Source organism: Zophobas morio, unplaced genomic scaffold (genome assembly GCF_036711695.1).
Source record: "Zophobas morio isolate AGI-343-1 ecotype UQ-CSIRO unplaced genomic scaffold, CSIRO_AGI_Zmor_V1 ptg000028l, whole genome shotgun sequence".
Lineage (NCBI taxonomy): Eukaryota > Metazoa > Arthropoda > Insecta > Coleoptera > Tenebrionidae > Zophobas > Zophobas morio.
Genome location: NW_026972133.1, coordinates 5,662,493 through 5,690,443, shown reverse-complemented (window position 1 = coordinate 5,690,443; position 27,951 = coordinate 5,662,493). Strand labels below are relative to the sequence as shown.

Below are 27,951 nucleotides of genomic sequence, written 5' to 3'. Positions count from 1 at the left end.
TAGGCTAAGACGTTTCCAGTTTCAATTTTTTCTTGGGAAATTTAAGCATGGTGGCCAGCTTGCAGGTGCGTTGAGTTGGGGGCTGGGGGTTCGAGGAGGGTGATGTTTTTGGTTTTAGTTTTTAGTTGCTGTCGTCGGGTTGGTAGTGCCGAGGGTGTTGGCGGGGGTGGTTGTAGGGCACAGGGAGCAGCCTGATTATTATGTAAGTATTGGGGGATGGTTGGGGAATCAGTGAGGTGGTGGCGTAATTTTGGGTTGAAAGGGTTGCGGGGGTTGGGTGTGACGGAGGCTGAAGAGACGGTACGGAAAAGTTAGTGTTGTGTAAGTGCATTGTCTTGGTTTTTCTTGGATGGGTGTCAGTGAGAGTTATGAAAAATGTGGGAATAAAAGTATGAGAAGATAACGTTTGTTGGAAATTAATGGAATGAATGATGACTATATGTTAAAAGTGATGACGGGAATGTGCTTTTTGAAAGGTCTATGAATATGTAAATGTAGTTTTTTCGACCGTAGCTCGTGCGGAAATTTAAATGTTTCGTCTTAAATATCTTATAATACCAATCAACATTTCAAGTTAGTTTTTTGTGCGAAATTAAAGTTAGAAAGATTTTTTGATGGTGAAAATGCTAAGTTTTCTTTTATCTGAATTCCGCATCTTAGCAAAAACCTTTTAAAACTGTAGACTTTCTCGACATATTTTTCCTTTGATTTTTTGTTCTAAAATTATCAGATTTCTTTTACAACATACGAAGTTTTTTTTTAAAGAATTTAGTTTTTTCTTTAAGGTCTTGTTTGGAGTTCTTCATTAACTATATCGGCATTTTTTCTTAAGAATCCTTTTTTTTTAATCATAGTTAACGATTTTACCAGGGATTTTGCGATTTTTTTTCCTTTTTGTTTCCCAATTTCCTGACATTCAAAACTGGATTTTCGTACTATTTCGATTTCTTAAATTTTTTCAAAATTTTGGTTTTATTAAGCATTTTAGACTTTTGTTCTAAATATTTTATTTTATCTGTGAAAAACATAACATTAATTTGTTTTCCTTAAGATTTCTTTGTTTTCGGTTAATAACAGAATTTTCTATATTAACATGTAGTGTTTTCTTATTTTCTCAGATTTATTTCGTCATTTTGACCAATTATGCGATTTTTCCCGAGATTTCCTTTTCTTTTCACGTTGCTGGAAATTTGAAGGTCGGATTTGTTAAGATTTTGACGTTTTAAATTTTTCTAAATTTTTATCTTCCCTAAATTATGAATTGTTTTATTATTTTCTTTTTATTTTAAAAATCCAAATTTTCTGTTTTTATCATGTAGTTTTTAGATTTTTGTATTTTCATAGACCCTGAAAATTTGTGGCACATCTTGACCAAAATTTGTTTATTTTGGTCATGATTTTCAGATTTTTCACACGATTTCTTTTTGTTTTCCAGTTGCTGGAATTCTCAAGACAGGATTTTCATCAAGATTTTGACGCTTCAAATTTTCAAAATTTGTATTTTTATCAAATTTTGGATTGTTTTCTAAAAATTTGGAATCGTGTTTTAAAAATCTGGAAAATATCATAACATTTCCTTTCGAAGCTTTAATTTTTTCACAATATTTTACTTCGCCTTATTTTAAAAATTCGAATTTTTTTTATTCACAATGTGGTTTTTTTGGAATTTACTTATTTTCATAGACCTTGAAAATTTATGTTGTCATCTTGACCAAAATTTTCTCTTGATTTCCAGTTTTTGGAAATTTCAAGAGAGAAGATTTGTGACAAGATTTTGAGTTCTTAAATATTTAAAAGTTTTAGTCTTCCCCAAATTTTGGAAATTTTTTGAAAACATTTGGAATCGTTTTTAAAATTTTGAAAATATCTGTGAACAGACTTTAATTTTTTTCCAACATTTCATAATTTTCGGTTTATTACAGTCAATCTACTTTCAGTACATAGTTTTTTTTGGGTTTTTTCTATTTTCACAAAACTTGAAAATTTTGAGATTTTTTTCCCAAGATTTCTTTTATTTTTCAGTTGTTGGAAATTTTAAAACAGAATTTATCGCAAAATTTTGACTTTAGGAAATTTTAAAAATTTTGGTTTTCCTCAAATTTTTGATTTTTATCTTTAAAAACTCTGAAGACATCTGGGAATAGGTGACGTTGTGTTTCAAGACTTTATTTTTTTTATTTTCGGTTTATTTTAAAAAATCCAGTTTTTCATATTTAGTCCGTAGGTTTTTTTTGGAATTTTTGTATTTTCACAAATCCTGAAAATTTGGACATTTTGACCAAGATTTTGAGATTTGTTTCCAAGATTTCCACTTTTGTTTACCGGTAAGTTGCTGGAAATTTCAAGACAAGGTTTGGACTTCTTAAATTTTTCAAAATTTTGACTTTTCTAAAAATTTGGAATTATTTTTTTAAACAGAGAAGACATTTGTGAACAACATAATTAACATTCTATTTTAAGCCTACATTTTTTCTCAAGATTTTATTATTTTCGATTTGTTAAAAAAATTTGAATTTTCTGTTTTCATCATCTAATTAGCTTTTTTGGAATTTTGTTATTTTTACAAGCTCTTGAAAATTTATTTCAACATCTTCACCAAAATTTTGTGACTTCCCATCTGCTGGAATGTTAAGGACGAAATTTATGGCAAGATTATGTTTTTTTTAATTTTTCAAAATTTTGGTCTTCCTCAAATTTTGTACTTTTTCCAAAACTTGTAACCGATTTTTTTTTAAATTCGAAGACATTCGTGATCAACATAACATTCTATTTCGAAACTTTATTTTTTTTCTCAAGATTAAAGTATTTTTTATTTATATTAAAAACTGGATTTGTTTTCAGCATTCATCCACTTTTTTTGAATTTTCTTTTTTTCCACAGAATTTGAAAATTTATTTCGACGTTTTCTCAAGATTTTGAGACGTGTTTGCAAGATTTGCATTTTTACTTATTTACCAGTTACTGGAAATTTCAAGACAAGGTTTGGACTTTCAAAATTTTTCAAAATTTTGATTTTCGTCAAAATTTTTACTTTTTCTAAAAATTTGAAACCGTTTTTTTAACCGCGAAGACATTTGTAAACAACATAATATTCTATTTTAATCCTACATTTTTTTTCAAGATTTTATTATTTTCGATTTGTTTCAAAAATTCGAATTTTCTGTTTTCATGATAGTTTTTTTTGGAATTTTTTTACAAGGCCTTGAAAATTTATTTCAACATCTTCACCAAAAATTTGTGATTTTTTTCCAAGATTTCCATTTTTGTTTCCCATTTGCTGGAATTTTGAAGACGAAATTTATGGCAAGATTTTGATTTTTTTAATTTTTCGAAATTTTTGTTTTCCTCAAATTTTGTACTTTTTCCAAAATTTGTAACCGATTTTTAAAAAAATTCGAATACATTCGCGAATAACAACATTCTATTTCAAAACGTTTTTTTCTTTTTCAAGATTACAATATTTTTGCTTTGTTTTAAAAATTCAAATTTTTTGTTTTCAGCATTCATTTAGTTTTTTGGAATTCTCTTTTTTTTCACAGAATTTGAAAATTTATTTCGACGTTTTCTCAAGATTTTGAGCCGTGTTTCCAAGATTCTCATTTTTGTTTACCAGTTACTGGAAATTTCAAAACAAGGTTTGGACATTCTAAATTTTTCAAAATTTTGTTCTTCCTCAAAATTTTGACTTTTTTAAAAAATTTGAAATTGTTTTTTTTTTAAACTGCGAAGACATTTGTGAACAACATAATATTCTATTTTAAACCTACATTTTTCCGCAAGATTTCATTATTTTCGATTTGTTTTAAAAATAGGAATTTTATGTGTATCCGTTTTTTTTTTAATTTTCTTACTTTCATGGATTTTTAAATATTTCGATATCTTGGCAAAAATTGTGAGTGTTTCTCAGATTTCAGTTTTTGTGTTCCGGTTGCTGGAAATTTCAAGATTTATGACAAAATTTTGACTTTTTAAATTTTTCAAAATTGTGATTTTCTCAGATTTTGTACTTTTTTATAAAAATTTGGAATCGTGTTATAACAACTCCAAAGGCATTTGGGAACAACGTAACATTTCAAAACTTGAATTTTTTCTCAAGATTTTATTATTTTCGATTTGTTTTAAAAATTTGACATTTCTGTTTTCAACATGTATCTAGTTTTCTTCAGCTTCTTCACCAAAACTTTGTCATTTTTCCTCAGGTTTTCCATTCTTGTTTCCTAGTTGCTTGGAAATTTCAAGACAAGATTTGTGGAAAGATTTTGACATTTTCAATTTTTCAAAATTTTAGTCCTTCTCAAATTTTTGACTTTTTTCTAAAATTGTGGAATCTTTTTTTTAAATTTCGAATATGTTTTTCTCAAGATTTTATTATTTTCGATTTGTTTTAAAAATTGGAATTTTCTGTTTTCATCAAACTGTTTTATTTTTGGATTTTTTTTAAGTTTTTAAAGTTTTTTTTGTAAAAGTATTAACAGAGCTTGAAAATTTATTTCGACATCTTTACAAAATTTTGAGAATTTCTAAGATTTCCATTTTTGGTTTCCAGTTGCTTGGAAATTTCAAGACGAGATTTGTGGAAAGATTTTGACCTTTTCAATTTTTCAAAATTTTAGTCTTTCTCAAATTTTTGACATTTTTTTAAAAGTGTGGATTTTTTTTTAAATTTCGAATATTTTTTTCTAAAGATTTTATTATTTTCGATTTGTTTTAAAAATTGGAATTTTCTGTTTTCATCAAACTGTTTTATTTTTGGAATTTTTTTAAGTTTTTAAAGTTTTTTTTGTAAAAGTATTAAGAGACCTTCAAAATTTATTTCGACATCTTGACAAAATTTTGAGAATTTCGAAGATTTCCATTTTTGCCTTCCAGTTGCTGGAAATTTCAAGACGTGAGATTTATGACAAAATTTTGATTTCTTAAACTTTTCAAAATTTTGATCTTTCTTAAATTTTGTACTTTTTTCAACATTTCAAAACTTCAATTTTTTCCAAAGATTTTATTTTCGATTTATTTTAAAAATTCGAAATTTCTGTTTTTAACATGTAACTAGTGTTTTTCATCTTCATCACCAAAACTTTGTCATTTTTCCTCAAGATTTCCATTCTAGTTTTCTAGTTGCTCGGAAATTTCAAGACAAGATTTGTGCAACAATTTTGACGTTTTCAATTTTTCAAAATTTTGGTCTGCCTCAAATTTTTGACTTTTTTCTAAAAGTTTGGGATCTTTTTTTAAATTTAGAATATATTTGTGACCAACATAACATTCTCTTTCAAAACTTTAATTTTTTTCTCAAGAGTTTATTATTTTCGATTTGTTGTCCTGACTATCTTCCAATTTAAAATTTTTTTGTTCAGAATATTTTTTTGTTAAAAATTTAAACTTCCTGATAAATAATGTTAGTCAGTTTTGAACATTTCAATCTTGTTTCTAAAATTTCATTTTTTGTCCTGCACTCCTTGACAAAGAATTTTTACTAATACTAAAAATTTTGATTTTTTTTTTCATTAAAATTTTTATTTATTTACAACTTTCCGTATTTTTCCGGGAGGGTTTATTGGTTGATTTTCTTGACAGTTTTGTAGTTCGTAGAAGACGGAAATGCATGTTTCGTGTTTCTCTTTATCTATCGTCTGTGTGTAACCTGCCGAGATTTTGTGTGAGAGATAATTTCCGAAATTACCAAACCACTTCCACTGAAATCTTTTTGCATAACTTAAGATTGTCGTGATAGTGATGAAAAGCCATTAAATGTTAAAAAATTATTAAATCTTTTAAGAAAATACACCCTTAGATACGAATTAATTTCATCTCTCTAACCCTCCCTCCTTGCAGCACCACCCCAAATACGCCTTCAAGTACGGCGTCTCCGACCCACATACCGGCGACGTGAAGCACCAGCAGGAGATCAGAGACGGCGAAGTGGTCAAAGGCCAGTACTCCCTCGTGGAACCAGATGGCTCCATCCGCACAGTGGACTACGTTGCCGACCCGGTGAACGGCTTCAACGCCGTCGTCTCCAAGAGCGGCCCCTCCATCCACCTTCCGCCTGTCAAGCACCTCGAGCACGCCGCTCCCGCTATCGTCAAGCAGGTGGCGCCAGTGGTGAAGCGCGTCTACAAGCCAGTGTACGTCAAGCCGGTCCTGCATAAGGCGTACGTGGCGCCGCCGCTCGTCAAAGCCGTGTACGGCTCCTCCATAGGTGAGAACCGAGAAGAATAGACGAGGTTTGTTTTTCAGGCAATTAAAATTGTTGAGGTAATCAGAGCAGCTGAAATGTCAAACCGGTCCATGCCCGAAATTTAAATATCAAGGACCGATGTGGTGGAATAAATTACGGTTGAAATGGGTTGGGAAATGCGGCGGAGGTGGAGGTAAGGACGACGCGATTTCCTGGTGGTTATGTAAGGGCAGCAGGGGGTTTGCTGGGGCAGAAGCGTGACTGGGATTTTTTTATGGGGAGATTGTTGGTATTTGAACAGAGGCGGGATTAGGGGGAAATGTGGACTGGCGCGGTTTTGGCGTCGATGATGATCTTTGCAGATTGGAGACCAGAATAATATGGAGTTGGGTTTATCCTAATATAGATCTCTAGTGAAGGGAAAATTAGATACGTTTAATTTCAAGATATGTATACTTTCCCTGAGATTTTTTTCTACATATTTTTTTAAATTGTTATCCTCAAATTTCGTAGTTTTTTCCAAAACTTTAGAATATTTGGGTGTTTACAATTCTAAAATTTTGAATACTTTATCTACGAACATATCGAGTTCTTTTTTTTTTCAGGAAATTTATGTTCTTTACATTTTTCGAGATTTTTTTTTGACAAAGGTTCTTAGACTCTTTCCAAGATTTGGTTTTATTTAAAAGTTGTGAAGATTTGCTGCCAGATTTCAATTTTTTAAAATTCTGTAATCCTTAAATTTTGTAGTTTTTTTTCCAAAAATTTGGAAGATTCGGTTTTTACAATTCTAAATTCTTTGGTGGAGATTATACGCCCTTTTCTTAAATTCCTACATTTTTCTTGAAACTTCAACTATTCTTCAAAAATTTTGACTTTTTTTTGAACATGTCTTCTTTTTTATTTACGAAATTTGTGTTTTTTTTACAATCTTTGAGAATTTAATTCAATATCTAACTAAAATTCGGAAATTCTTTCAAATATTTTCTCAGGTGAGTCGTGAAGATTTGTGGTAACATTTGCTACCAGATTTCAATTTTTAAAAATTTTGTTACTTTCAATTTTGAAGTCTTTTCCAAAAATTTGGAAGATTTGGTTGTTACAATTCTAAATTCATTGGTGAAGATTATAAGCCTTTATTTTAAGATTTTTACATTTTTCTTAAGATTCTAACTATTCTTCAAAATTTTTGACCTTTATCTTCGAATACATCGTCTCCTTTTTTCTCAGGAAATTTATTTTCTTTAGAATTTTTGAGATTTTAATTCAATATCTTGCCCAAAATTCTCAGATTCTTTCCAAGATTTGCTCAGTTGTGAAGATTTGAGGTAAGATTTGCTGCTAGATTTAATTTTGTTTTCCTCAAATTTCGTAGTTTCTTCCAAAAATTTGGAATATGTGAGTGTTTACAATTCTAAACTTATTTATGAAGATCATACGACTTTATTTTAAATTTTTTTCATTTTTCTGAAAATCATAACTGCTCGTCAAAAATTTTGAATACTTTATCTACGAACATATCGAGTTCTTTTTTTCTAAGGAAATTTATGTTCTTTACATTTTTCGAGATTTTATTTGACAAAGGTTCTTAGACTCTTTCCAAGATTTAGTTTTATTTAAAAGTTGTGAAGATTTGCCGCCAGATTTCAATTTTTTAAAATTCTGTAATCCTTAAATTTTGTAGTTTTTTGTACAAAAATTTGGAAGATTTGGTTTTTACAATTCTAAATTCTTTGGTGGAGATTATACGCCTTTTTTTTAAATTCCTACATTTTTCTTGAACTTTCAACTATTCTACAAAAATTTTGACTTTTTTTCGAACATGTTGTCTTCTTTTTTATTTACGAAATTCGTTTTTTTTTACAATCTTTGACAATTTAATTCAATATCTAACCAAAATTCTGAGATTCTTTCAAATATTTGCTCAGGTGAGTCGTGAAGATTTGTGTTAACATTTGCTACCAGATTTCAATTTTTAAAAATTTTGTTACCTTGAATTTTGAAGTCTTTTCCAAAAATTTGGAAGATTTGGTTGTTACAATTCTAAAAATATTGGTGAAGATTATAAGCCTTTATTTTAACATTTTTACATTTTTCTTAAGATTCTAACTATTCTTCAAAATTTTTGACCTTTATCTTCGAATACATCGTCTCCTTTTTTCTCAGGAAATTTATTTTCTTTAGAATCTTTGAGATTTTAATTCAATATCTGCCCAAAATTCTGAGATTCTTTCCAAGATTTGCTCAGTTTGAAGATTTGAGTTAAGATTTGCTGCTAGATTTAATTTTTTTTTTAATTTTGTTATCCTCAAATTTCGTAGTTTCTTCCAAAAATTTGGAATATTTGAGTGTTTACAATTCTAAACTTATTTATGAAGATCATACGACTTTATTTTAAATTTTCTTCATTTTTCTGAAAATCATAACTGCTCGCTAAAAATTTTAAATACTTTATCTACGAACCAATAGAGTTCTTTTTTCTTTAGGAAAGTTATGTTGTTTACATTCTTCAAGATTTTATTTCAGAAAGATTCTTAGACTTTTTCCAAGATTTAGTTTTATTTAAAAGTTGTGAAGATTTCAATTCTTTAAAATTCTGTAATCCTGAAATTTCGTAGTTTTTTTTCCAAAAATTTAGAAGATTTGGTTTTTACAATTCTAAATTCTTTAGTGGAGATTATACACCTTTTTTTTTAAATTCCTACATTTTTCTTGAAATTTCAACTATTCTTCAAAAATTTTGAATTTTTTTTCGAACATGTCTTCTTTTTTATTTACGAAATTTGTTTTTTTTTTACAATCTTTGACAATTTAATTCAATATCTGACCAAAATTCTTTCAAATATTTGCTCAGGTGAGTTGTTAAGATTTGTGGTAACATTTGCTACCAGGTTTCAATTTTTAAAAATTTTGTTACCTTGAATTTTGAAGTTTTTTCCAAAAATTTGGAAGATTTGGTTGTTACAATTCTAAATTCATTGGTGAAGATTATAAGCCTTTATTTTAAGATTTTTACATTTTTCTTAAGATTCTAACTATTCTTCAAAATTTTTGACCTTTATCTTCGAATACATCGTCTTCTTTTTTCTCAGGAAATTTATTTTCTTTAGAATCTTTGAGATTTTAATTCGATATCTTGCCCAAAATTCTGAGATTCTTTCCAAGATTTGCTCAGTTGTGAAGATTTGAGGCAAGATTTGCTGCTAGATTTAATCTTTTTTTAATTTTGTTTTAAATTTCGTAGTTTTTTCCAAAAATTTGGAATATTTGTGTATTTACAATTCTAAATTTATTGATGAAGGTCATACGACTCCATTTTAAATTTTCTTCATTTTTCTGAATATTTATATATCTGCTCCTCAAAAATTTTGAATACTTTATCTACGAACATATCGAGTACTTTTTTCTCAGGAAATTTATGTTCTTTACATTTTTCGAGATTTTATTTGACAAAGGTTCTTAGACTCTTTCCAAGATTTGGTTTTATTTAAAAGTTGTGAAGATTTGCTGCCAGATTTCAATTTTTAAAAATTCTGTTATCCTTAAATTTTGCAGTTTTTTCCAAAAATTTGGAAGATTAGGTTTTTACAATTCTAAATTCGTTGGTGAAGATTATACGCCTTTTGTTGTTAAATTTCTACATTTCTCTTTAAATTCTAACTGTTCTTCAAAAATGTTGTACTTTTTCATCGAACATATCGTCTTCTTTTTTACTTAGGAAATTTGTTTTTTTTACAGTCTTTGACAATTTAATTCAATATCTAACTAAAATTCTGAATTTTTTTTTAAAGATTTCCTCAGTTGAGTTGTGAAGATTTGAGGTAATATTTGCTGCCAGAAAAAAATTCTTTTTAAACTTTGTTATTCTCAAATTTCGTAGTTTTTTCCAAAAATTTGGAATATTTGAATGTTTACAATTCTAAGCTGATTGATGACGATTATAAGGTTTTATTTTACACTTTCTTCATTTTTCTGAAGAATAAATAATCTCCTCAGGAAATTTATGTTCTTTACAATCTTTGAGTTTTTATTTCAATATCTTGACAAAGATTCTTAGACTCTTCCAAAGATTTGCTTTAATTTATCAGTTGTGAAGATTTGAGGTAAGATTTGCTGCCAAATTTCAATTTTTTAAAAATTCTGTTATCCTTAAATTTGGCAGTTTTTTTCTAAAAATTTGGAAAATTAGGTTGTTGCAATTTTAAATTCTTTGGTGAAGATTTATACGCCTTTTGTTGTTAAATTTCTACATTTTTCTTGAAATTCTAACTATTTGTCAAAATTTTTGAACTTTTTCTTCGAACATGTCTTATTTTTTAATTAGGAAATTTGTTTTTTTTTTTTTATAATCTTTGACAATTTAATTCAATATATAATCAAAACTCTGAGATTCTTTCAAAGATTTCCTCAGTTGAGTTGTGAAGATTTGAGGTAATATTTGCTGCCAGATTTATTTTTTTTTAATTTTATTATTCCCAAATTTCGTAGTTTTTTCCAAAAATTTGGAATATTTGGGCGTTTACAATTCTAAGCTGATTGATGACGATTATAAGGTTTTATTTTAAACTTTCTTCATTTATCTGAAGATTATAATTATTCTCCAAAAATTTTGAATACTTTATCTACGAACATATCGAGTCCTTTTCTCTTCAGGAAATTTACGTTCTTTACAATCTTTGAGTTTTTATTTCAATATCTTGACAAAAATTCTTAGACTCTTCCGAAGATTTGCTTTTATTTATCAGTTGTGAAGGTTTGAGGTAAGATTTGCTGCCAAATTTCAATTTTTAAAAATTCTGTCATCCCTAAATTTTGCAGTTTTTTTCCAAAACTTTGGAAGATTTGGTTTTTACAATTATAAATTCTTTGGTGAAAATTATACGCCTTTTTTAAATTTCTACATATTTCTTGAAATTCTAACTATTCTTCAAAAATTTTGATCATTTTCTTCGAACATGTCTTTTTTTACTTAGGAATTTGTTTTTTTACAATCTTTGACAGTTTAATTCAATATCTAACCAAAATTCTGAGATTCTTTCAAAGATTTCCTCAGCTGAGTTGTGAAGATTTGAGGTAATATTTGCTGCCAGATCAATTTTTGTTTAAAGTTTGTTATTCTCAAATTTCGTAGTTTTTTCCAAAAATTTGGAATATTTAGGTGTTTACAATTCTAAGCCGATTGATGACGATTATAAGGTTTTATTTTAAACTTTCTTCATTTTTCTGAAGATTATAACTATTCTCCAAAAATTTTGAATACTTATCTACGAACATATCGAGTCCTTTTCTCCTCAGGAAATTTATGTTCTTTACAATCTTTGAGTTTTTATTTCAACATCTTGACAAAGATTCTTAGACTCTTTCAAAGATTTGCTTTTATTTATCAGTTGTGAAGATTTGAGGTAAGATTTGCTGCCAAATTTCAATGTTTAAAAATTCTGTTATCCTTAGATTTTGCAGTTTTTTTTCAAAAATTTGGAAGATTTGGTTTTTGCAATTCTAAATTCTTTGGTGAGTCTATATCCCCCTTTTTTTTAACTTCTACATTTTTCTTGAAATTCTAACTATTCTTCAAAAATTTTGAATTTTTCTTCGAATGTATTCTTTTTTACTTAGGAAATTTGTTTTTTTTACAATCTTTGATAATTTAATTCAATATCTAACCAAAATTCTGAGATTCTTTCAAAGATTTCCTCAGCTGAGTTGTGAAGATTTGAGGTAATATTTGCTGCCAGATTTAATTTTTTTTTTATTTTGTTTTTCTCAAATTTCGTAGTTTTTTCCAAAAGTCTGGAATATTTGGGTGTTTACAATTCTAAGCTGATTGATGACGATTATAAGGTTTTATTTTAAACTTTCTTCATTTTTCTGAAGAATATAACTATTCTTCAAAAATTTTGAATACTTTATCTACGAACATATAGAGTCCTTTTCTCCTCAGGAAATTTATGTTCTTTACAATCTTTGAGTTTTTATTTCAATATCTTGACAAAGATTCTTAGACTCTTCCAAAGATTTGCTTTTATTTATCAGTTGTGAAGATTTGGGGTAAGATTAGCTGCCAAATTTCAATCTTTAAAAATTCTGTAATCCTTAAATCGGTTAATGGAGATTTCGAATTTTTACATTTATCGAAAACACAATGGCAAATATCCTTGAAGAATTTTTACCTCGCTCCAACCGTCAACTCGCCAAGCATCTCTGATTAATGCATGCATAAACAGCGAATTAATAAATCTCGTTGTCAGTTCTGATTATAGCGTGCAATGTATGCACAATTTATCACCTCCTTAAATAACTCCAAGTATTACCAGCACTTAATTCCTGCCGTCAGACCACATGTCACCTCCATTATCTGTCGCGACCATAAACCAGCGATAACCCATTGAAGATCATTTCCCACAAGTTGTTTACAACTCTCAGAGCACAAGGCCTGTGCGATATAATTCAGCCCGATTTTTTTAATGAAAGTAGCCACCATAAATCGTTATCGAAAATCGCGGTAACGATACGAAGGCAAACATGTGAATTTCGCATAATTTAGCCGAAAACGGAGCAACCACTGAGTCCGCCCCTGGACGACAATCGCGATGTTTCTCTTTACGTAAGACCGCAGCCGAATTCACGGTTCCTGCGTGAGCTCTCGCTCATTTTGTTAATTTAATTCGCTTTTTTTGATAAATTGCGAAGTGGGCTGGACTCGTTACATTACAGCGTGCATTTGGATGCAAATGCGTGTTATATGTCAACGCTTAATTGATTCGCCGGTTTCAGGACACCTGTTGCCCTCTTTGTCTCTGGTTTCACTTCGGTTACCAAATCGGAATCGATTCGAAAAAAAGGAGTCTCGATCAAAAGGAGTCGATCACGCAACCGCTAATCCCAAAGGTCGGGTTGACGTTTTTAAGATCAAGGAAAACCGTCATTTAGAAAGCCACGCCAAAAATGTAGTCTTCGCTCGATTTTCAGATGGAACGGTTTCGCTGCTGCGCCCAGTTTATTATTTATGAAATTGCAACGATAAGCACTTAGTACCTGCAGAGCTATCGCAATCGCAAATTAGCTCATAAAGTTATTAATGGAGCGAGATATTTTAGCACGGAGCCTATTAAGGAGAGCCGAGTCCGGCTCTGAAATGTCACTGCAAGGATCCCGGGATGTCCTTAAATAGAAGTATTGTGGGGATACATTCTGTTTCCATCAATTTCGATTACTGTAAAGAAGTGGAAAGACGATTTTCCGGTTCTCTTTAAAGCAGTAGCGACCAACAGATTTATTATCACTTGAATCACTCAAGTTTATCATTAAAGTACCACTAAGTCGCAATTTCTTAAAAATTCTGAAACTACCCTAGTAATAATATTCTCGACTTAAAAAAATCAATGTCAAGATTGCCGAAGATTGTTTAAGAATTTCAGGAAATTCTTGTTTTCCAGTTGGCCAATGTCTTTGGAATATTTCAGATGTTAACAGGTCTGCAATTTTAGAATATTCCCTATTATTAAAACACAAAAAAGCCTTCTGATTTGATTGTGAAATGAGAGTTTTTGAAATTTTTCGAAACTGACAACAGCAAAAATGGAGATTTTGAAATTTTCAAAATTCAGAAAGCAAAAATTTCAGGTGTTTTGAATCAAAATTTTTTTCAGGTTCACAAATATCTTCGTTTTAAAAGCTTTGCAAACTGTGTCAACTCCATATCAAAAATTTCGAAATAAAAAAAAAGTATTTGGTCTTAAAAAAATATGCAAAGTAAATGTTTTCGAAATTTATATGATTCTATTAATTTTGAAATAGAAGGTACAGATTTTGTCATTTTCAACCTTAACAGTCCTTATACATAATAAAGAATGTGAAAAAAATGTTTCTGAAATTTCCGGAAATCTATAACCAAAATAATTAAAATTTTGAAATTTCCAAAATTCAGAAGGTATAAATTTCAGGTGTTTGAATCTGAAGAGTTTCATAGATATTTTCGTTTTATAAACTCTGCAAACTGTGGTAACCACTTTTAAAAAGATTCAAAATTTAAAAATGGTATCGGGTATTATAAAATTAGAAAACTTGATATTTTCGAAATGTATGTTTCTAATAATTTTAAAATATATAGTATCACGATTTTGCCACTTTCAACCTTGACAACCCTTAAATATAATAAACACTGTGAAATGAGAGTTCTTGACATTTTTCGAAACTGACAACAGCAAAAATGGAGATTATGAAAATTTCAAAATTCAGAAAGTAAAAATTTCAGGTGTTTTGAATCAGAATTTTTTTCGGGTTCGTAAGTATCTTCGTTTTAAAACCTTTGCAAACTGGGTCAACTCCATTTCAAAAAATTCGAAATAACAAAATTTGTATCTGGTGTTAAAAAAATTTGAAAAGTAAATGTTTTCGAAATTTATGTGATTCTATTAATTTTGAAACAGAAGGTAGAGATTTTGTGATTTTCAGCCTTAACAGTCCTTATAAATAACAAAGAATGTGAAAAAAATGTTTCTGAAATTTCCGGAAATTAATAACCAAAATAATACAAATTTTGAAATTTCCAAAATTCAGAAGGTATAAATTTCAAGTGTTTGAATCTGAAGAGTACTTTCAGTTTCATACATATCTTCGTTTTATAAGTTCTGCAAACTGTGGCAACCACATTTAAAAAGATTCAAAATTTAAAAATGGTAGCGAGTATTATAAAATTTGAAAACTAAACATTTTCGAAATTTATGTTTCTAATAATTTTAAAATATATAGTATCACGATTTTGCCACTTTCAACCTTGACAACCCTTAAATATAATAAACACTGTGAAATGAGAGTTCTTGACATTTTTCGAAACTGACCACAGCAAAAATGGAGATTATGAAAATTTCAAAATTCAGAAAGTAAAAATTTCAGGTGTTTTGAATCAGAATTTTTTTCGGGTTCGTAAGTATCTTCGTTTTAAAACCTTTGCAAACTGGGTCAACTCCATTTCAAAAAATTCGAAATAACAAAATTTGTATCTGGAGTTAAAAAAATTTGAAAAGTAAATGTTTTCGAAATTTATGTGATTCTATTAATTTTGAAACAGAAGGTAGAGATTTTGTGATTTTCAGCCTTAACAGTCCTTATAAATAACAAAGAATGTGAAAAAAATGTTTCTGAAATTTCCGGAAATTAATAACCAAAATAATACAAATTTTAAAATTTCCAAAATTCAGAAGGTATAAATTTCAGGTGTTTGAATCTGAAGAGTACTTTCAGTTTCATACATATCTTCGTTTTATAAGTTCTGCAAACTGTGGCAACCACATTTAAAAAGATTCAAAATTTAAAAATGGTAGCGGGTATTATAAAATTTGAAAACTAAACATTTTCGAAATTTATGTTTCTAATAATTTTAAAATATATAGTATCACGATTTTGCCACTTTCAACCTTGACAACCCTTAAATATAATAAACACTGTGAAATGAGAGTTCTTGACATTTTTCGAAACTGACCACAGCAAAAATGGAGATTATGAAAATTTCAAAATTCAGAAAGTAAAAATTTCAGGTGTTTTGAATCAGAATTTTTTTCGGGTTCGTAAGTATCTTCGTTTTAAAACCTTTGCAAACTGGGTCAACTCCATTTCAAAAAATTCGAAATAACAAAATTTGTATCTGGTGTTAAAAAAATTTGAAAAGTAAATGTTTTCGAAATTTATGTGATTCTATTAATTTTGAAACAGAAGGTAGAGATTTTGTGATTTGCAGCCTTAACAGTCCTTATAAATAACAAAGAATGTGAAAAAAATGTTTCTGAAATTTCCGGAAATTAATAACCAAAATAATAAAAATTTTGAAATTTCCAAAATTCAGAAGGTATAAATTTCAGGTGTTTGAATCTGAAGAGTACTTTCAGTTTCATACATATCTTCGTTTTATAAGTTCTGCAAACTGTGGCAACCACATTTAAAAAGATTGAAAATTTAAAAATGGTAGCGGGTATTATAAAATTTGAAAACTAAACATTTTCGAAATTTATTTTTCTAATAATTTTAAAATATATAGTATCACGATTTTGCTCTTTCAACCTTGACAACTCTTAAATATAATAAACATTGTGAAATGAGAGTTTTTGACATTTTTCGAAACTGACAACAGCAAAAATGGAGATTTTGAAAATTTCAAAATTCAGAATGTAAAAATTTCAGGTGTTTTGAATCAGAATCTTTTCAGGTTCATAAGTACATATCTTCGTTTTAAAAGCTTTGCAAACTGTGTCAACTCCATTTCAAAAAATTCGAAATAAAAAAAATAGTATTTGAAGTTAAAAAAATTTGAAAAATAAATGTTTTCGAAATTTATATCATTCTATTAATTTTGAAATAGAAGGTCAGATTTTGTGATTTTCAGCCTTAACTGTCCTTATACATAATAAAGAATGTAAAACAAATGTTTCTGAAATTTCTGGAAATTAATAACCAAAATAATAAAGATTTTGAAATTTCCAAAATTCAGAAGGTATAAATTTCAGGTGTTTGAATCTGAAGAGATTTTTTCAGTTTCATAGATATCCTCGTTTTACAAGCTCTGCAAACTGTGGCAACCACATTTAAAAAGATTCAAAATTAAAAAATGGTAGTGGATATTATAAAGTTTGAAAACTAAATATTTTCCAAATTTATGTTTCTAATAATTTTACCATACATAGTATCACGATTTTGCTAGTTTCAACCTTGACAATCCTTAAATATAATAAACATTGTGAAATGAGAGTTTTTGACATTTTTCGAAACTGACAACAGCAAAAATGTAGATTTTTGAAAATTTCAAAATTCAGAAAGTAAAAATTTCACGTGTTTAGACTCAGAATTTTTTTTCAGGTTCGTAAGTATCTTCGTTTTAAAAGCTTTGCAAATTGGGTCAACTCCATTTCAAAAAATTCGAAATAAAAAAAAATAGTATTTGGTGTTAAAAAAATTTGAAAAATAAATGTTTTCGAAATTTATATGATTCTATTAATTTTGAAATAGAAGGTCAGATTTTGTGATTTTCTCCCTTAACTGTCCTTATACATAATAAAGAATGTAAAACAAATGTTTCTGAAATTTCCGGAAATTAATAACCAAAATAATAAAGATTTTGAAATTTCCAAAATTCAGAAGGTATAAATTTCAGGTGTTTGAATCTGAAGAGATTTTTTCAGTTTCATAGATATCCTCGTTTTACAAGCTCTGCAAATTGTGGCAACCACATTTAAAAAGATTCAAAATTAAAAAATGGTAGCAGGTATTATAAAGTTTGAAAACTAAACATTTTCGAAATTTATGTTTGTAATAATTTTAAAATATATAGTATCACGATTTTGCTCTTTCAACCTTGACAACCCTTAAATGTAATAAACATTGTGAAATGAGAGTTTTTGACATTTTTCGAAACTGACAACAGCAAAAATGGAGATTTTGAAAATTTCAAATTTCAGAATGTAAAAATTTCACGTGTTTAGAATCAGAATTCTTTTTCAGGTTCGTAAGTATCTTCGTTTTAAAAGCTTTGCAAACTGTGTCAACTCCATTTCAAAAAATTCGAAATAAAAAAAAATAGTATTTGGTGTTAAAAAAATTTGAAAAATAAATGTTTTCGAAATTTATATGATTCTATTAATTTTGAAATATAAGGTCAGATTTTGTGATTTTCACCCTTAACTGTCCTTATAGATAATAAAGAATGTAAAACAAATGTTTCTGAAATTTCCGGAAATTAATAACCAAAATAATAAAGATTTTGAAATTTCCAAAATTCAGAAGGTATAAATTTCAGGTGTTTGAATCTGAAGAGATTTTTTCAGTTTCATAGATATTTTCGTTTTACAAGCTCTGCAAACTGTGGCAACCACATTTAAAAAGATTCAAAATTAAAAACTGGTAGTGGATATTATAAAGTTTGAAAACTAAATATTTTCCAAATTTATGTTTCTAATAATTTTACCATACATAGTATCACGATTTTGCTAGTTTCAACCTTGACAATCCTTAAATATAATAAACACTGTGAAATGAGAGTTCTTGACATTTTTCGAAACTGACCACAGCAAAAATGGAGATTATGAAAATTTCAAAATTCAGAAAGTAAAAATTTCAGGTGTTTTGAATCAGAATTTTTTTCGGGTTCATAAGTATCTTCGTTTTAAAACCTTTGCAAACTGGGTCAACTCCATTTAAAAAAATTCGAAATAACAAAATTTGTATCTGGTGTTAAAAAAATTTGAAAAGTAAATGTTTTCGAAATTTATGTGATTCTATTAATTTTGAAACAGAAGGTAGAGATTTTGTGATTTTCAGCCTTAACAGTCCTTATAAATAACGAAGAATGTGAAAAAAATGTTTCTGAAATTTCCGGAAATTAATAACCAAAATAATAAAGATTTTGAAATTTCCAAAATTCAGAAGGTATAAATTTCAGGTGTTTGAATCTGAAGAGATTTTTTCAGTTTCATAGATATTTTCGTTTTACAAGCTCTGCAAACTGTGGCAACCACATTTAAAAAGATTCAAAATTAAAAAATGGTAGTGGGTATTATAAAGTTTGAAAACTAAACATTTTCGAAATTTATGTTTCTAATAATTTTAAAATATATAGTATCACGATTTTGATCTTTCAACCTTGACAACTCTTAAATATAATAAACATTGTGAAATGAGAGTTTTTGACATTTTTCGAAAGTGACAACAGCAAATTGGAGATTTTGAAAATTTCAAATTTCAGAAAGTAAAAAATTTCAGGTGTTTTGAATCAGAATTTTTTTTTAGGTTCATAAGTATCTTCTTTTTAAAAGCTTTGCAAACTGTGTCAACTCCATTTAAAAAAAATCGAAATAAAAAAAAATAGTATTTGGTGTTAAAAAAATTTGAAAAGTAAATGTTTTCGAAATTTATATGATTCTATTAATTTTGAAATACAAGGTACAGATTTTGTCATTTTCAGCCTTGACAGTCCTTATAAATAATAAAGAATGCGAAAAAAATGTTTCTGAAATTTCCGGAAATTAATAACCAAAATAATAAAGATTTTAAAATTTCCATAATTCAGAAGGTATAAATTTCATGTGTTTGAATCTGAAGATTACTTTCAGTTTCATAGATATTTTCGTTTTATAAACTCTGCGAACTGTGGTAACCACATTTAAAAAGATTCAAAATTTAAAAATGATATCGGATATTATAAAATTTAAAAACTGGACATTTTCTAATAATTTTAAAATATATAGTATCACGATTTTGCTCTTTCAACCTTAACAACTCTTAAATATAATAAACATTGTGAAATGAGAGTTTTTGACATTTTTGGAAACTGACAACAGCAAAAATGGAGATTTTGAAAATTTCAAAATTCAGAAAGTAAAAATTTCAGGTGTTTATAATCAGAATTTTTTTTCAGGTTTTTAAGTATCTTCGTTTTAAAAGCTTTGCAAACTGTGTCAACTCAATTTCAAAAAATTCTAAATAAAAAAAAATAGTATTTGGTGTTAAAAAAATTTGAAAAATAAATATTTTCGAAATTTAAATGATTCAATTAATTTTGAAATAGAAGGTACAGATTTTGTGATTTTCAGCCTTAACAGTCCTTATAAATATCAAAAAATGCGAAAAAAATGTGTCTGAAATTTCCGGAAATTAATAAGCAAAATAATAAAGATTTTGAAATTTCTAAAATTCAGAAGGTATTTTGAATTGGAAGAAAAATTTTCAGGTTCATAAATAAATTCCTTCCTCTAAAAGATCTTGCAAACTTTGTCAACTGGATTTGAAAAATTTCAAAATTAAAAAAAAAATCCGAGCGGTGTTTGGTGAGTTGACGTTTCGAGGGAAATAAACATTCTTCAAGGGTACTTCCCATTGATTTTAGGTATAAAAATTCAGAAAGTATAAATTTCGGCGTTTTGAATTTTAAGTAAATTTTTTCAAATTGACAAATATTTTTGAAATTCGCGTGATTCATAGCATTAAAATAAAAAGTATCATTCGCTATTATATATTTAAAAACTCCTAAACATAAGTACAAAAAAGTGCCTGAAATTTTTCGAAAATAATAAAACTGAAGATATTTCTCATGTCAGTGTTATTATTTTAGTTCTCTTCGTTATTTTTTTTGTGTTTATTTTTTATACTCATTGCAGCAACCGAACCAAAATTAATTCACTTGTGCAAATGTGAGACCATTTCGGGACCAATAAATCATCATTATAAAAAAAAATCCGTCGTAACACGAATGTCCTGAAATCTTCGAAGGTTTATTATTATTTTTTAAACAAGTTGCACGATGAAACCGATACCCACAATTTATAGCGACAAGTTTTTAAGAATTCTAATTTAATCAGCACATGATCTTTTAAACAGTGAATGCAGTTCTCCTGTTACACCAATTAAAGAATGTAGTTGATGAAGCTAATGACGTTTTATAACGAAGTCTGAAGGTTTGATTTAAGATTGGTTGTAAAATAAATAAATTCTTCAGCTTGTTATATCCCTGACTCTCGTTTTAATCTACGTAAAAATTGAAAGTTGAGTTAATGGTTTCAATATGAAAATTAACCGAAGTGAATAAAATCGCACTTTTTCGAATACGAATAAATAAAAAAAAGCAAAGACACCGGAAATTCAAAATTTTCCTTGAATATATCGTTACTTTCTCCTAAACCACGTGCGATTGGTTTATGTTGTTCATAAATAGACTTTTTGCGAACGACTCAGTGTGGAAACTGAAGACCTTCCAGGAAGCGACACGAAGAAAAATTCTTTACACATATTGTGCGTGGATAATCAATAATTACTTTATTGTTTATTACCACTTCGAACCTCTCCAATTCATAGTCTTAGATCCGTCACTGCATCCGTCCATCACGTCTTAGATCATTCCTAAAACCGCACAATTTTTTCCTAAAACGATGTGTCACTCTTATCAAAAAAACGTGCACTCCGCGGCAATGACATTTAAAATATTTCCCATATTTTCCCCAAAACCCATCATCGGAATCCCACATACCGCCACTTTCGGCAAACCCAACCTTGAACGTCTTCATTAAGCTAATAGCCGTCGATTTGTTATTCAAATGATCCTCATCTCGTCTTTGCAGGTTCGGCGTACAAAGGCCCCTACTACGGCGACTACGACACCTACGGCTACGCCAACTACGACCTGGACGCCTTCTACGACCTCCACGACCACCACTACTAACCACCCCAGCTGAAAAAACCCTATTTTTGTACAGCCACTGTATTACCGAAACTAACAATAATAAAAAAACAAGGCCAGTTCGAGCGCATTTTCGCCCACGACACGCACTTTCGCCGATAAATATTTATGCGCCGCGACGTTTAGCAACCGTTGCGCAAGCAAGTTATCTTCGAAAACGAAAAATGAAAAGCGGGCGCCGACAGGTGGAAAGAGGAAGTCCGGGCCTGGAGCTCGAGACCCTCTAACACTAATCAAACATGACAGTGACAGATGTATCTTCGTTATCTTCAGCGATTCTTCTTCGCTTTCCATTCGTGACGCAACCGTTTTGTAACCTATTCGTGCTCGAAATAGCGATTAGACAAAGGAGCATCGAGCCTTTGACGGTCACAGGTGGCTATGGGCGTTATTCAAATTTTCTCGTTACATAAAGAGCTGACATTTTCGCGGCCGACCCACTTGGGTAACGTAAAAGTTGTCAAATTGTCACAATTGTGGGGAAATCTGTGACATTTGCACTGACAAGTTGAGCGCTGTTTTTTGGAGAAAATGCAAGGTTTATGGGCGTTTCGTCATTTTCCTTGTAGTGAGCGTGGAAAGCGTAAATCAAGGTGGTCGTAAAGATGGTGCGCCGCGGGGTTTTTGTGGCTGCAATAGGCTGGGTCATGGTTTTCGACGGAATTGGGCTGGTGACATTTCGGATGGCTTGAGGGGAATGGTTTTTCTTTTTCCGGTGTTTTATGCAATTGTGGAGGTTGGATTTTGGGTTTCCTCATAACTTATTTTCTCTAAACCGTTTAGGAAATGACAAGAAAATTAGATTCAAATGCTAGATTAAGAAAGATTAAAAAACATACTTCAAAGAAAATTTGAAGCTTCAAATTAAACATATTAGGCGTATTATATTGTGTTTACAAAATATGGAAAACAGGCTATTATTTTTTTTTACGTGATTTGTACTTAAACACATTTTTGGTTAACGATGTGAAAAATATTTTTAAAATGGAACGCAAAATGATAAACTTTGGTCAAGTCAGCTTAAGTTAAGTTAGGTTAAGTCATGTCAGATCAGGTTAAGTTAAGTCAGGTCAGGTGAGGTCAAGTCAGGACTTGTCACTTCAGGTAAGTCACGTTGGATCAAGTCACGTCAGGTCAAGTCATCTCAGTAACAGAACATTCTTCAGTATATTTGGAAAATTATCCTGCCTTTTAATACAAAAAAAAAAGAATTTTAGTACTTTTAAAATATAGCGGATAAAAATTCCTAGAATTTTGGGCTCTTTAAATGTTTACAAAAGTGGTAAAAAGTTTGGTTAAGTTGTGTCAGTTCAGGTCACGTCAGGTCAAGTCACATCTGGTCAAGTCACGTCAGTTCAAGCCACATCAGATCAAGTCATGTCAGATCAAGTTACGGCACGTGAAGTCAGGTCAGGTCAAGCTACGTCATGTCACGTCACGTCAGGTCAAGTCACGTCAGGTCACGACACGTCAGGTCAAGTCTCGTCAATTGAAGTCTCCTTAAGTCACGTCAGGTTAAGTTACGTCAGTACAAGTCACGCTAGATCAAGTCACATCAGGTCCACTCACGTCTTTTGAAGCATCAGGTCAACTCACGTCAGGCTAAGTCACATTAGGTCAAGCTAGGTCAGCATAAGTCTGATCAGGTCAAGTCACGTCACAAAATGCTGCGTTAGATTAACATATTTTTCATCTAAATAACACTATGTTTGCAAAATTATTACTTGTTTCTTAATACAAAAATGGAATGAATGTTTATATTTTAGAAATTTTGATGGCTTAGATAATATAAATTTTTAAATCAGGTCAGACCAAGTCAGGTTAAGTCCAGTCAGGATTAGGAATTTCAGGATTGATCAAGTCAGGTCAAGTCGTATCAGTTTAAGTGAAGTGAGGTCAAGTCAGGTTACAAAATGCGCTTTTTTCAATTCATTTGGAAAACTATATCGTTTAATACAACAAAATAATTCATTTTATAAAATATGGAATTCTTAAGTTAAGATTAATGTAGATCAGGTTAAGTCAAATCATTACTGGTTGGATAGGTCACAGCTGATCAAATAAGGTCAAATAAGTGGGAATAGGAACTAAGAGAATTATATATAACATTTGTTTCTTATTTCTAAAGAAGAAAAATGAGAGAACGGGTGGGTGAGCGGTATTAAGTTTGACATTTCCTACAGAATCTTCTATAAGCAAGAAAAAGCCCCGCCCACCCACCCCTTCTTCGTTCCAGTGACTATTTTTAATATTGTTCAGTCCTATCTTAGCAAGTTGTAGCCCCGCCCATACACGCTGTTCTCGTTTTAACGATTTTATCTATCTTCAATTGAGATCCACCTTTTTTTCGGATTAGATGAAATAAATCACTGAAATGGAGGCGGGTGGGTGGGCGGGGCTAAGTATGACTTTTCCCTACAGAATCTTTTATACGCAAAGTAATAGCCCCGCCCATCCACCCACTCTTCATTCCAGTAATTACCCTTAATATTGTTCAGTGCTATCTTAGCAAGTTTTAGCCCCGCCCACCCACCCGTTTTTTTCTTCGAAGATATGTCATTTATCAAAATCAATTCTATCTTAACAAATATTATAGCCCCACCTACTCGTTTCCTATTTTCTTAGAGGATATGTCGTTTGCCACGATGAGTCTTAACTTAGCAAGTAGTAGCCCCTCCCACCCACCCTTATTTTCTTATAGGATATGTCATTTACCCAAATCAGTCTTACCTTAGCAGGTATTAGCCCCGCCTATATACGCTGTTCTCATTCTAACGATTTTATCTATCTTAAATTGAGATCCACCTTTCTTTCGGACTATATGAAATAAATTCCTGAAATGGAGGCGGGTGGGTGGGCGGGGCTAAGTATTACTTTTCCCTACAGAATCTTTTATAAGCAAAGCAATAGCCCCGCCCACCCACCCCCTCTTCATTCCAGTAATTACCCTTAATATTGTTCAGACCAATCTTAGCAAGTTTTAGCCCCACCCACCCACCCATTTTTTTCTTCGAGGATATGTCATTTATTAAAATCAATTCTATCTTAACTAATATTATAGCCCCACCCACTCGTTTCCTATTTTCTTAGAGGATATGTCGTTTGCCACGATGAGTCTTAATTTAGCAAGTAGTAGCCCCTCCCACCCACCCTTATTTTCTTATAGGATAAGTCATTTACCAAAATCAGCCTTACCTTAGCAGGTATTAGCCCCGCCTATATACGCTGTTCTCATTCTAACGATTTTATCTATCTTCAATTGAGATCCACCTTTCTTTCGGACTAGATGAAATAAATTCCTGAAATGGAGGCGGGTGGGTGGGCGGGGCTAAGTTTGGCTTTTTCCTACAGAATCTTCTATAAGCAAGCAATAGCCCCGCCCACCCACCCTTTCTTCGTTCCAGTGACTATTTTTAATATTGTTCAGTCCTATCTTAGCAAGTTGTAGCCCCGCCCATACACGCTGTTGTCTTTTTAACGATTTTATCTGTCTTCAATTGAGATCCACCTTTCTTTCGGATTAGATGAAATAAATCACAGAAATGGAGGCGGGTGGGTGGGCGGGGCTAAGTATGACTTTTCCTTAAAGAATCTTTTATAAGCAAAGCAATAGCCCCGCCCACCCACCCCCTCTTCATTCCAGTAATTACCCTTAATATTGTTCAGTTCTATCTTAGCAAGTTTTAGCCCCGCCCACCCACCCATTTTTTTCTTCGAGGATATGTCATTTATTAAAATCAATTCTATCTTAACTAATATTATAGCCCCACCCACTCGTTTCCTATTTTCTTAGAGGATATGTCGTTTGCCACGATGAGTCTTAACTTAGCAAGTAGTAGCCCCTCCCACCTACCCTTATTTTCTTATAGGATAAGTCATTTACCAAAATCAGCCTTACCTTAGCAGGTATTAGCCCCGTCTATATACGCTGTTCTCATTCTAACGATTTTATCTATCTTCAATTGAGATCCACCTTTCTTTCGGATTAGATGAAATAAATCACTGAAATGGAGGCGGGTGGGTGGGCGGGGCTAAGTATGACTATTCCCTACAGAATCTTCTATAAGCAAGCAATAGCCCCGCCCACCCACCCCCTCTTCATTGCAGTAATGACCCTTAATATTGTTCAGACCTATCTTAGCAAGTTTTAGCCCCGCCCACCCACCCGTTTTTTTCTTCGAGGATATGTCATTTATCAAAATCAATTCTATCTTAACAAATATTATAGCCCCACCCACTCGTTTCCTATTTTCTTAGAGGATATGTCGTTTGCCACAATGAGTCTTAACTTAGCAAATAGTAGCCCCTCCCACCCACCCTTATTTTCTTATAGGATATGTCATTTACCAAAATCAGTCTTACGTTAGCAGGTATTAGCCCCGCCTATATACGCTGTTCTCATCCTAACGATTTTATCTATCTTCAATTGAGATCCACCTTTCTTTCAGATTAGATAAAATGAATCACTGAAATGGAGACGGGTGGGTGGGCGGGGCTAAGTATGACTTTTCCCTACAGAATCCTTTATAAGCAAAGCAATAGCCCGCCCACCCATCCCCTCTTCATTCCAGTAATTATCCTTAATATTGTTCAGTCCTATCTTAGCAAGTTTTAGCCCCGCCCACCCACCAGTTTTTTCTTCGAGGATATGTCATTTATCAAAATCAATTCTATCTTAACAAATATTATAGCCCCACCCACTCGTTTCCTATTTTCTTAGAGAATATGTCGTTTGCCACAATGAGTCTTAACTTAGCGAGTATTAGCCCCTCCCACCCACCCTTATTTTCTTATAGAATATGTCATTTACCAAAATCAGTCTTACCTTAGCAGGTATTAGCCCCGCCTATATACGCTGTTCTGATTGTAACGATTTTATCTATCTTCAGTTGAGATCCACCTTTCTTTCGGATTAGATGAAATAAATCACTGAAATGGAGGCGGGTGGGTGGGCGGGGCTAAGTATGACTTTTCCCTACAGAATCTTTTATAAGCAAGCAATAGCCCCGCCCACCCACCCCTTCTTCGTTCCAGTGACTACTCTTAATATTGTTCAGTCTTATCTTAGCAAGTTTTAGCCCCGCCCATACACGCTGTTTTCGTTCTAACGATTTTATTTATCTTCAATTGAGATCCATCTTTCCTTCGGTCTACATGAAATGAATCACTGAAATGGAGGCGGGTGGGTGGGCGGGGCTAAGATTGACTTTTTCCTACAGAATCTTTTATAAGTAAGCAATAGCCTCGCCCACCCATCCCTTCTTCGTTCCAGTGACTACTCTTAATAGAGTTCAGTCCTATCTTAGCAAGTTTTAGCCCCGCCCACCCGCCTCCTATTTTCTTAGAGGATATGTCATTTACCAAAATCAGTCTTATCTTAGCAGGTGCTAACCCCTCCCACACACACAGTTCTCATTCTAAGGATTTTATCTCTCTTCAGTTGAGATCCGCCTTTCATTCGGACTAGATCAAATGATTCACTTAAATGGAGGCGGGGTGGGTGGGCGGGACAAATTATATGTTCTTTTGTAAGGTCGAAATGAGAACTAATAGAACGCCGGCAGTTAAAAAAAGCGTTAATCGAATTTTTTTGTTATACATAGCGATATATAGAGAACGGGTGGGTGGGCGGGGTTAAGTTTGACTTTGTCGTACAGAATCTTTTATAAGCAAGCGATAGCCCCGCCCATCCTCTTCATTCCAGTGATTACGCTGGCAAAATCAATCTTATTTTAACAAGAACTAGCTCCGCCCACCCGCCCTCTATTTTCTCCGAAGTCCGAAAATATAGATCTCCTCGTTCTCTGTAACCTTTTCTCTGAACTGTTTTGCACAAGAGGTCTATAAAATAATATTTAACACCATTGTATTAATTATCAGAAATATTAAATGCAATTTTGCTTGCTTCCTTTAATGAACTGATGACGTCATCTAAAATATGCTAAGTATGATTTATGACTCGTGTCTTAATATTTTTTAAATAAAATTTTTAGAACATTTCTAGAATGAAAAGTTTTACTCTTGAATTTTAAACCCTTTTTAAATCTTGTATACCTACAGTGGAAATACTATGAGAGGAACATGTTGAATTATTGCAATTGTGGAGTGAAGTGAGAACATTCTAAAAATATAGAGACACTCGATTACATGTCTAGATTTCCGAAAATAATCTTAACCTAAAAATAAGATAAACATAGTTGATGGTTAAGGTAACCAGAAAATAATTTTTATCTGTATTATATAGCAATAGTTAAATTAAATTTTCGTTCTATTTCTTCAGAACTCACAAAATAACAATAAATTTCGTTCTGGTGAGATTTACACACTTCTACTTTAAGAATTGATATTCTACATGCTGGATAAGGTATAACAAAGCGTGATGCAACGATCCTTATCTATTCTGGCAATAGAAAAGCGACGTTGCGCCGACTATAAATATTGATTTAAGAACTTCCACTAAGACACTTTTTATTCCTCATTTTGTACCGAAGCAGTTACTTTTATCACGACATTACTCACCGGGAAAATACTTGACCACGATCTGATTTACGCTACA

General features: G+C 30.9%; 1 protein-coding gene across 1 annotated transcript; it reads left to right on the top strand.

Annotated features, from left to right (window-relative positions):
- The first annotated feature begins 30 nt into the window (after positions 1–30).
- On the top strand, positions 31–21,457 carry LOC135137044 (cuticle protein 19-like). Its single transcript, XM_064066583.1, has 4 exons — positions 31–65; positions 119–202; positions 5,833–6,199; positions 21,277–21,457. Exons 1-4 carry the CDS (start codon positions 48–50, stop codon positions 21,375–21,377), a joined length of 570 nt encoding a protein of 189 aa, XP_063922653.1. The 5' UTR covers positions 31–47; the 3' UTR covers positions 21,378–21,457.
- The last annotated feature ends 6,494 nt before the right edge of the window (positions 21,458–27,951 follow it).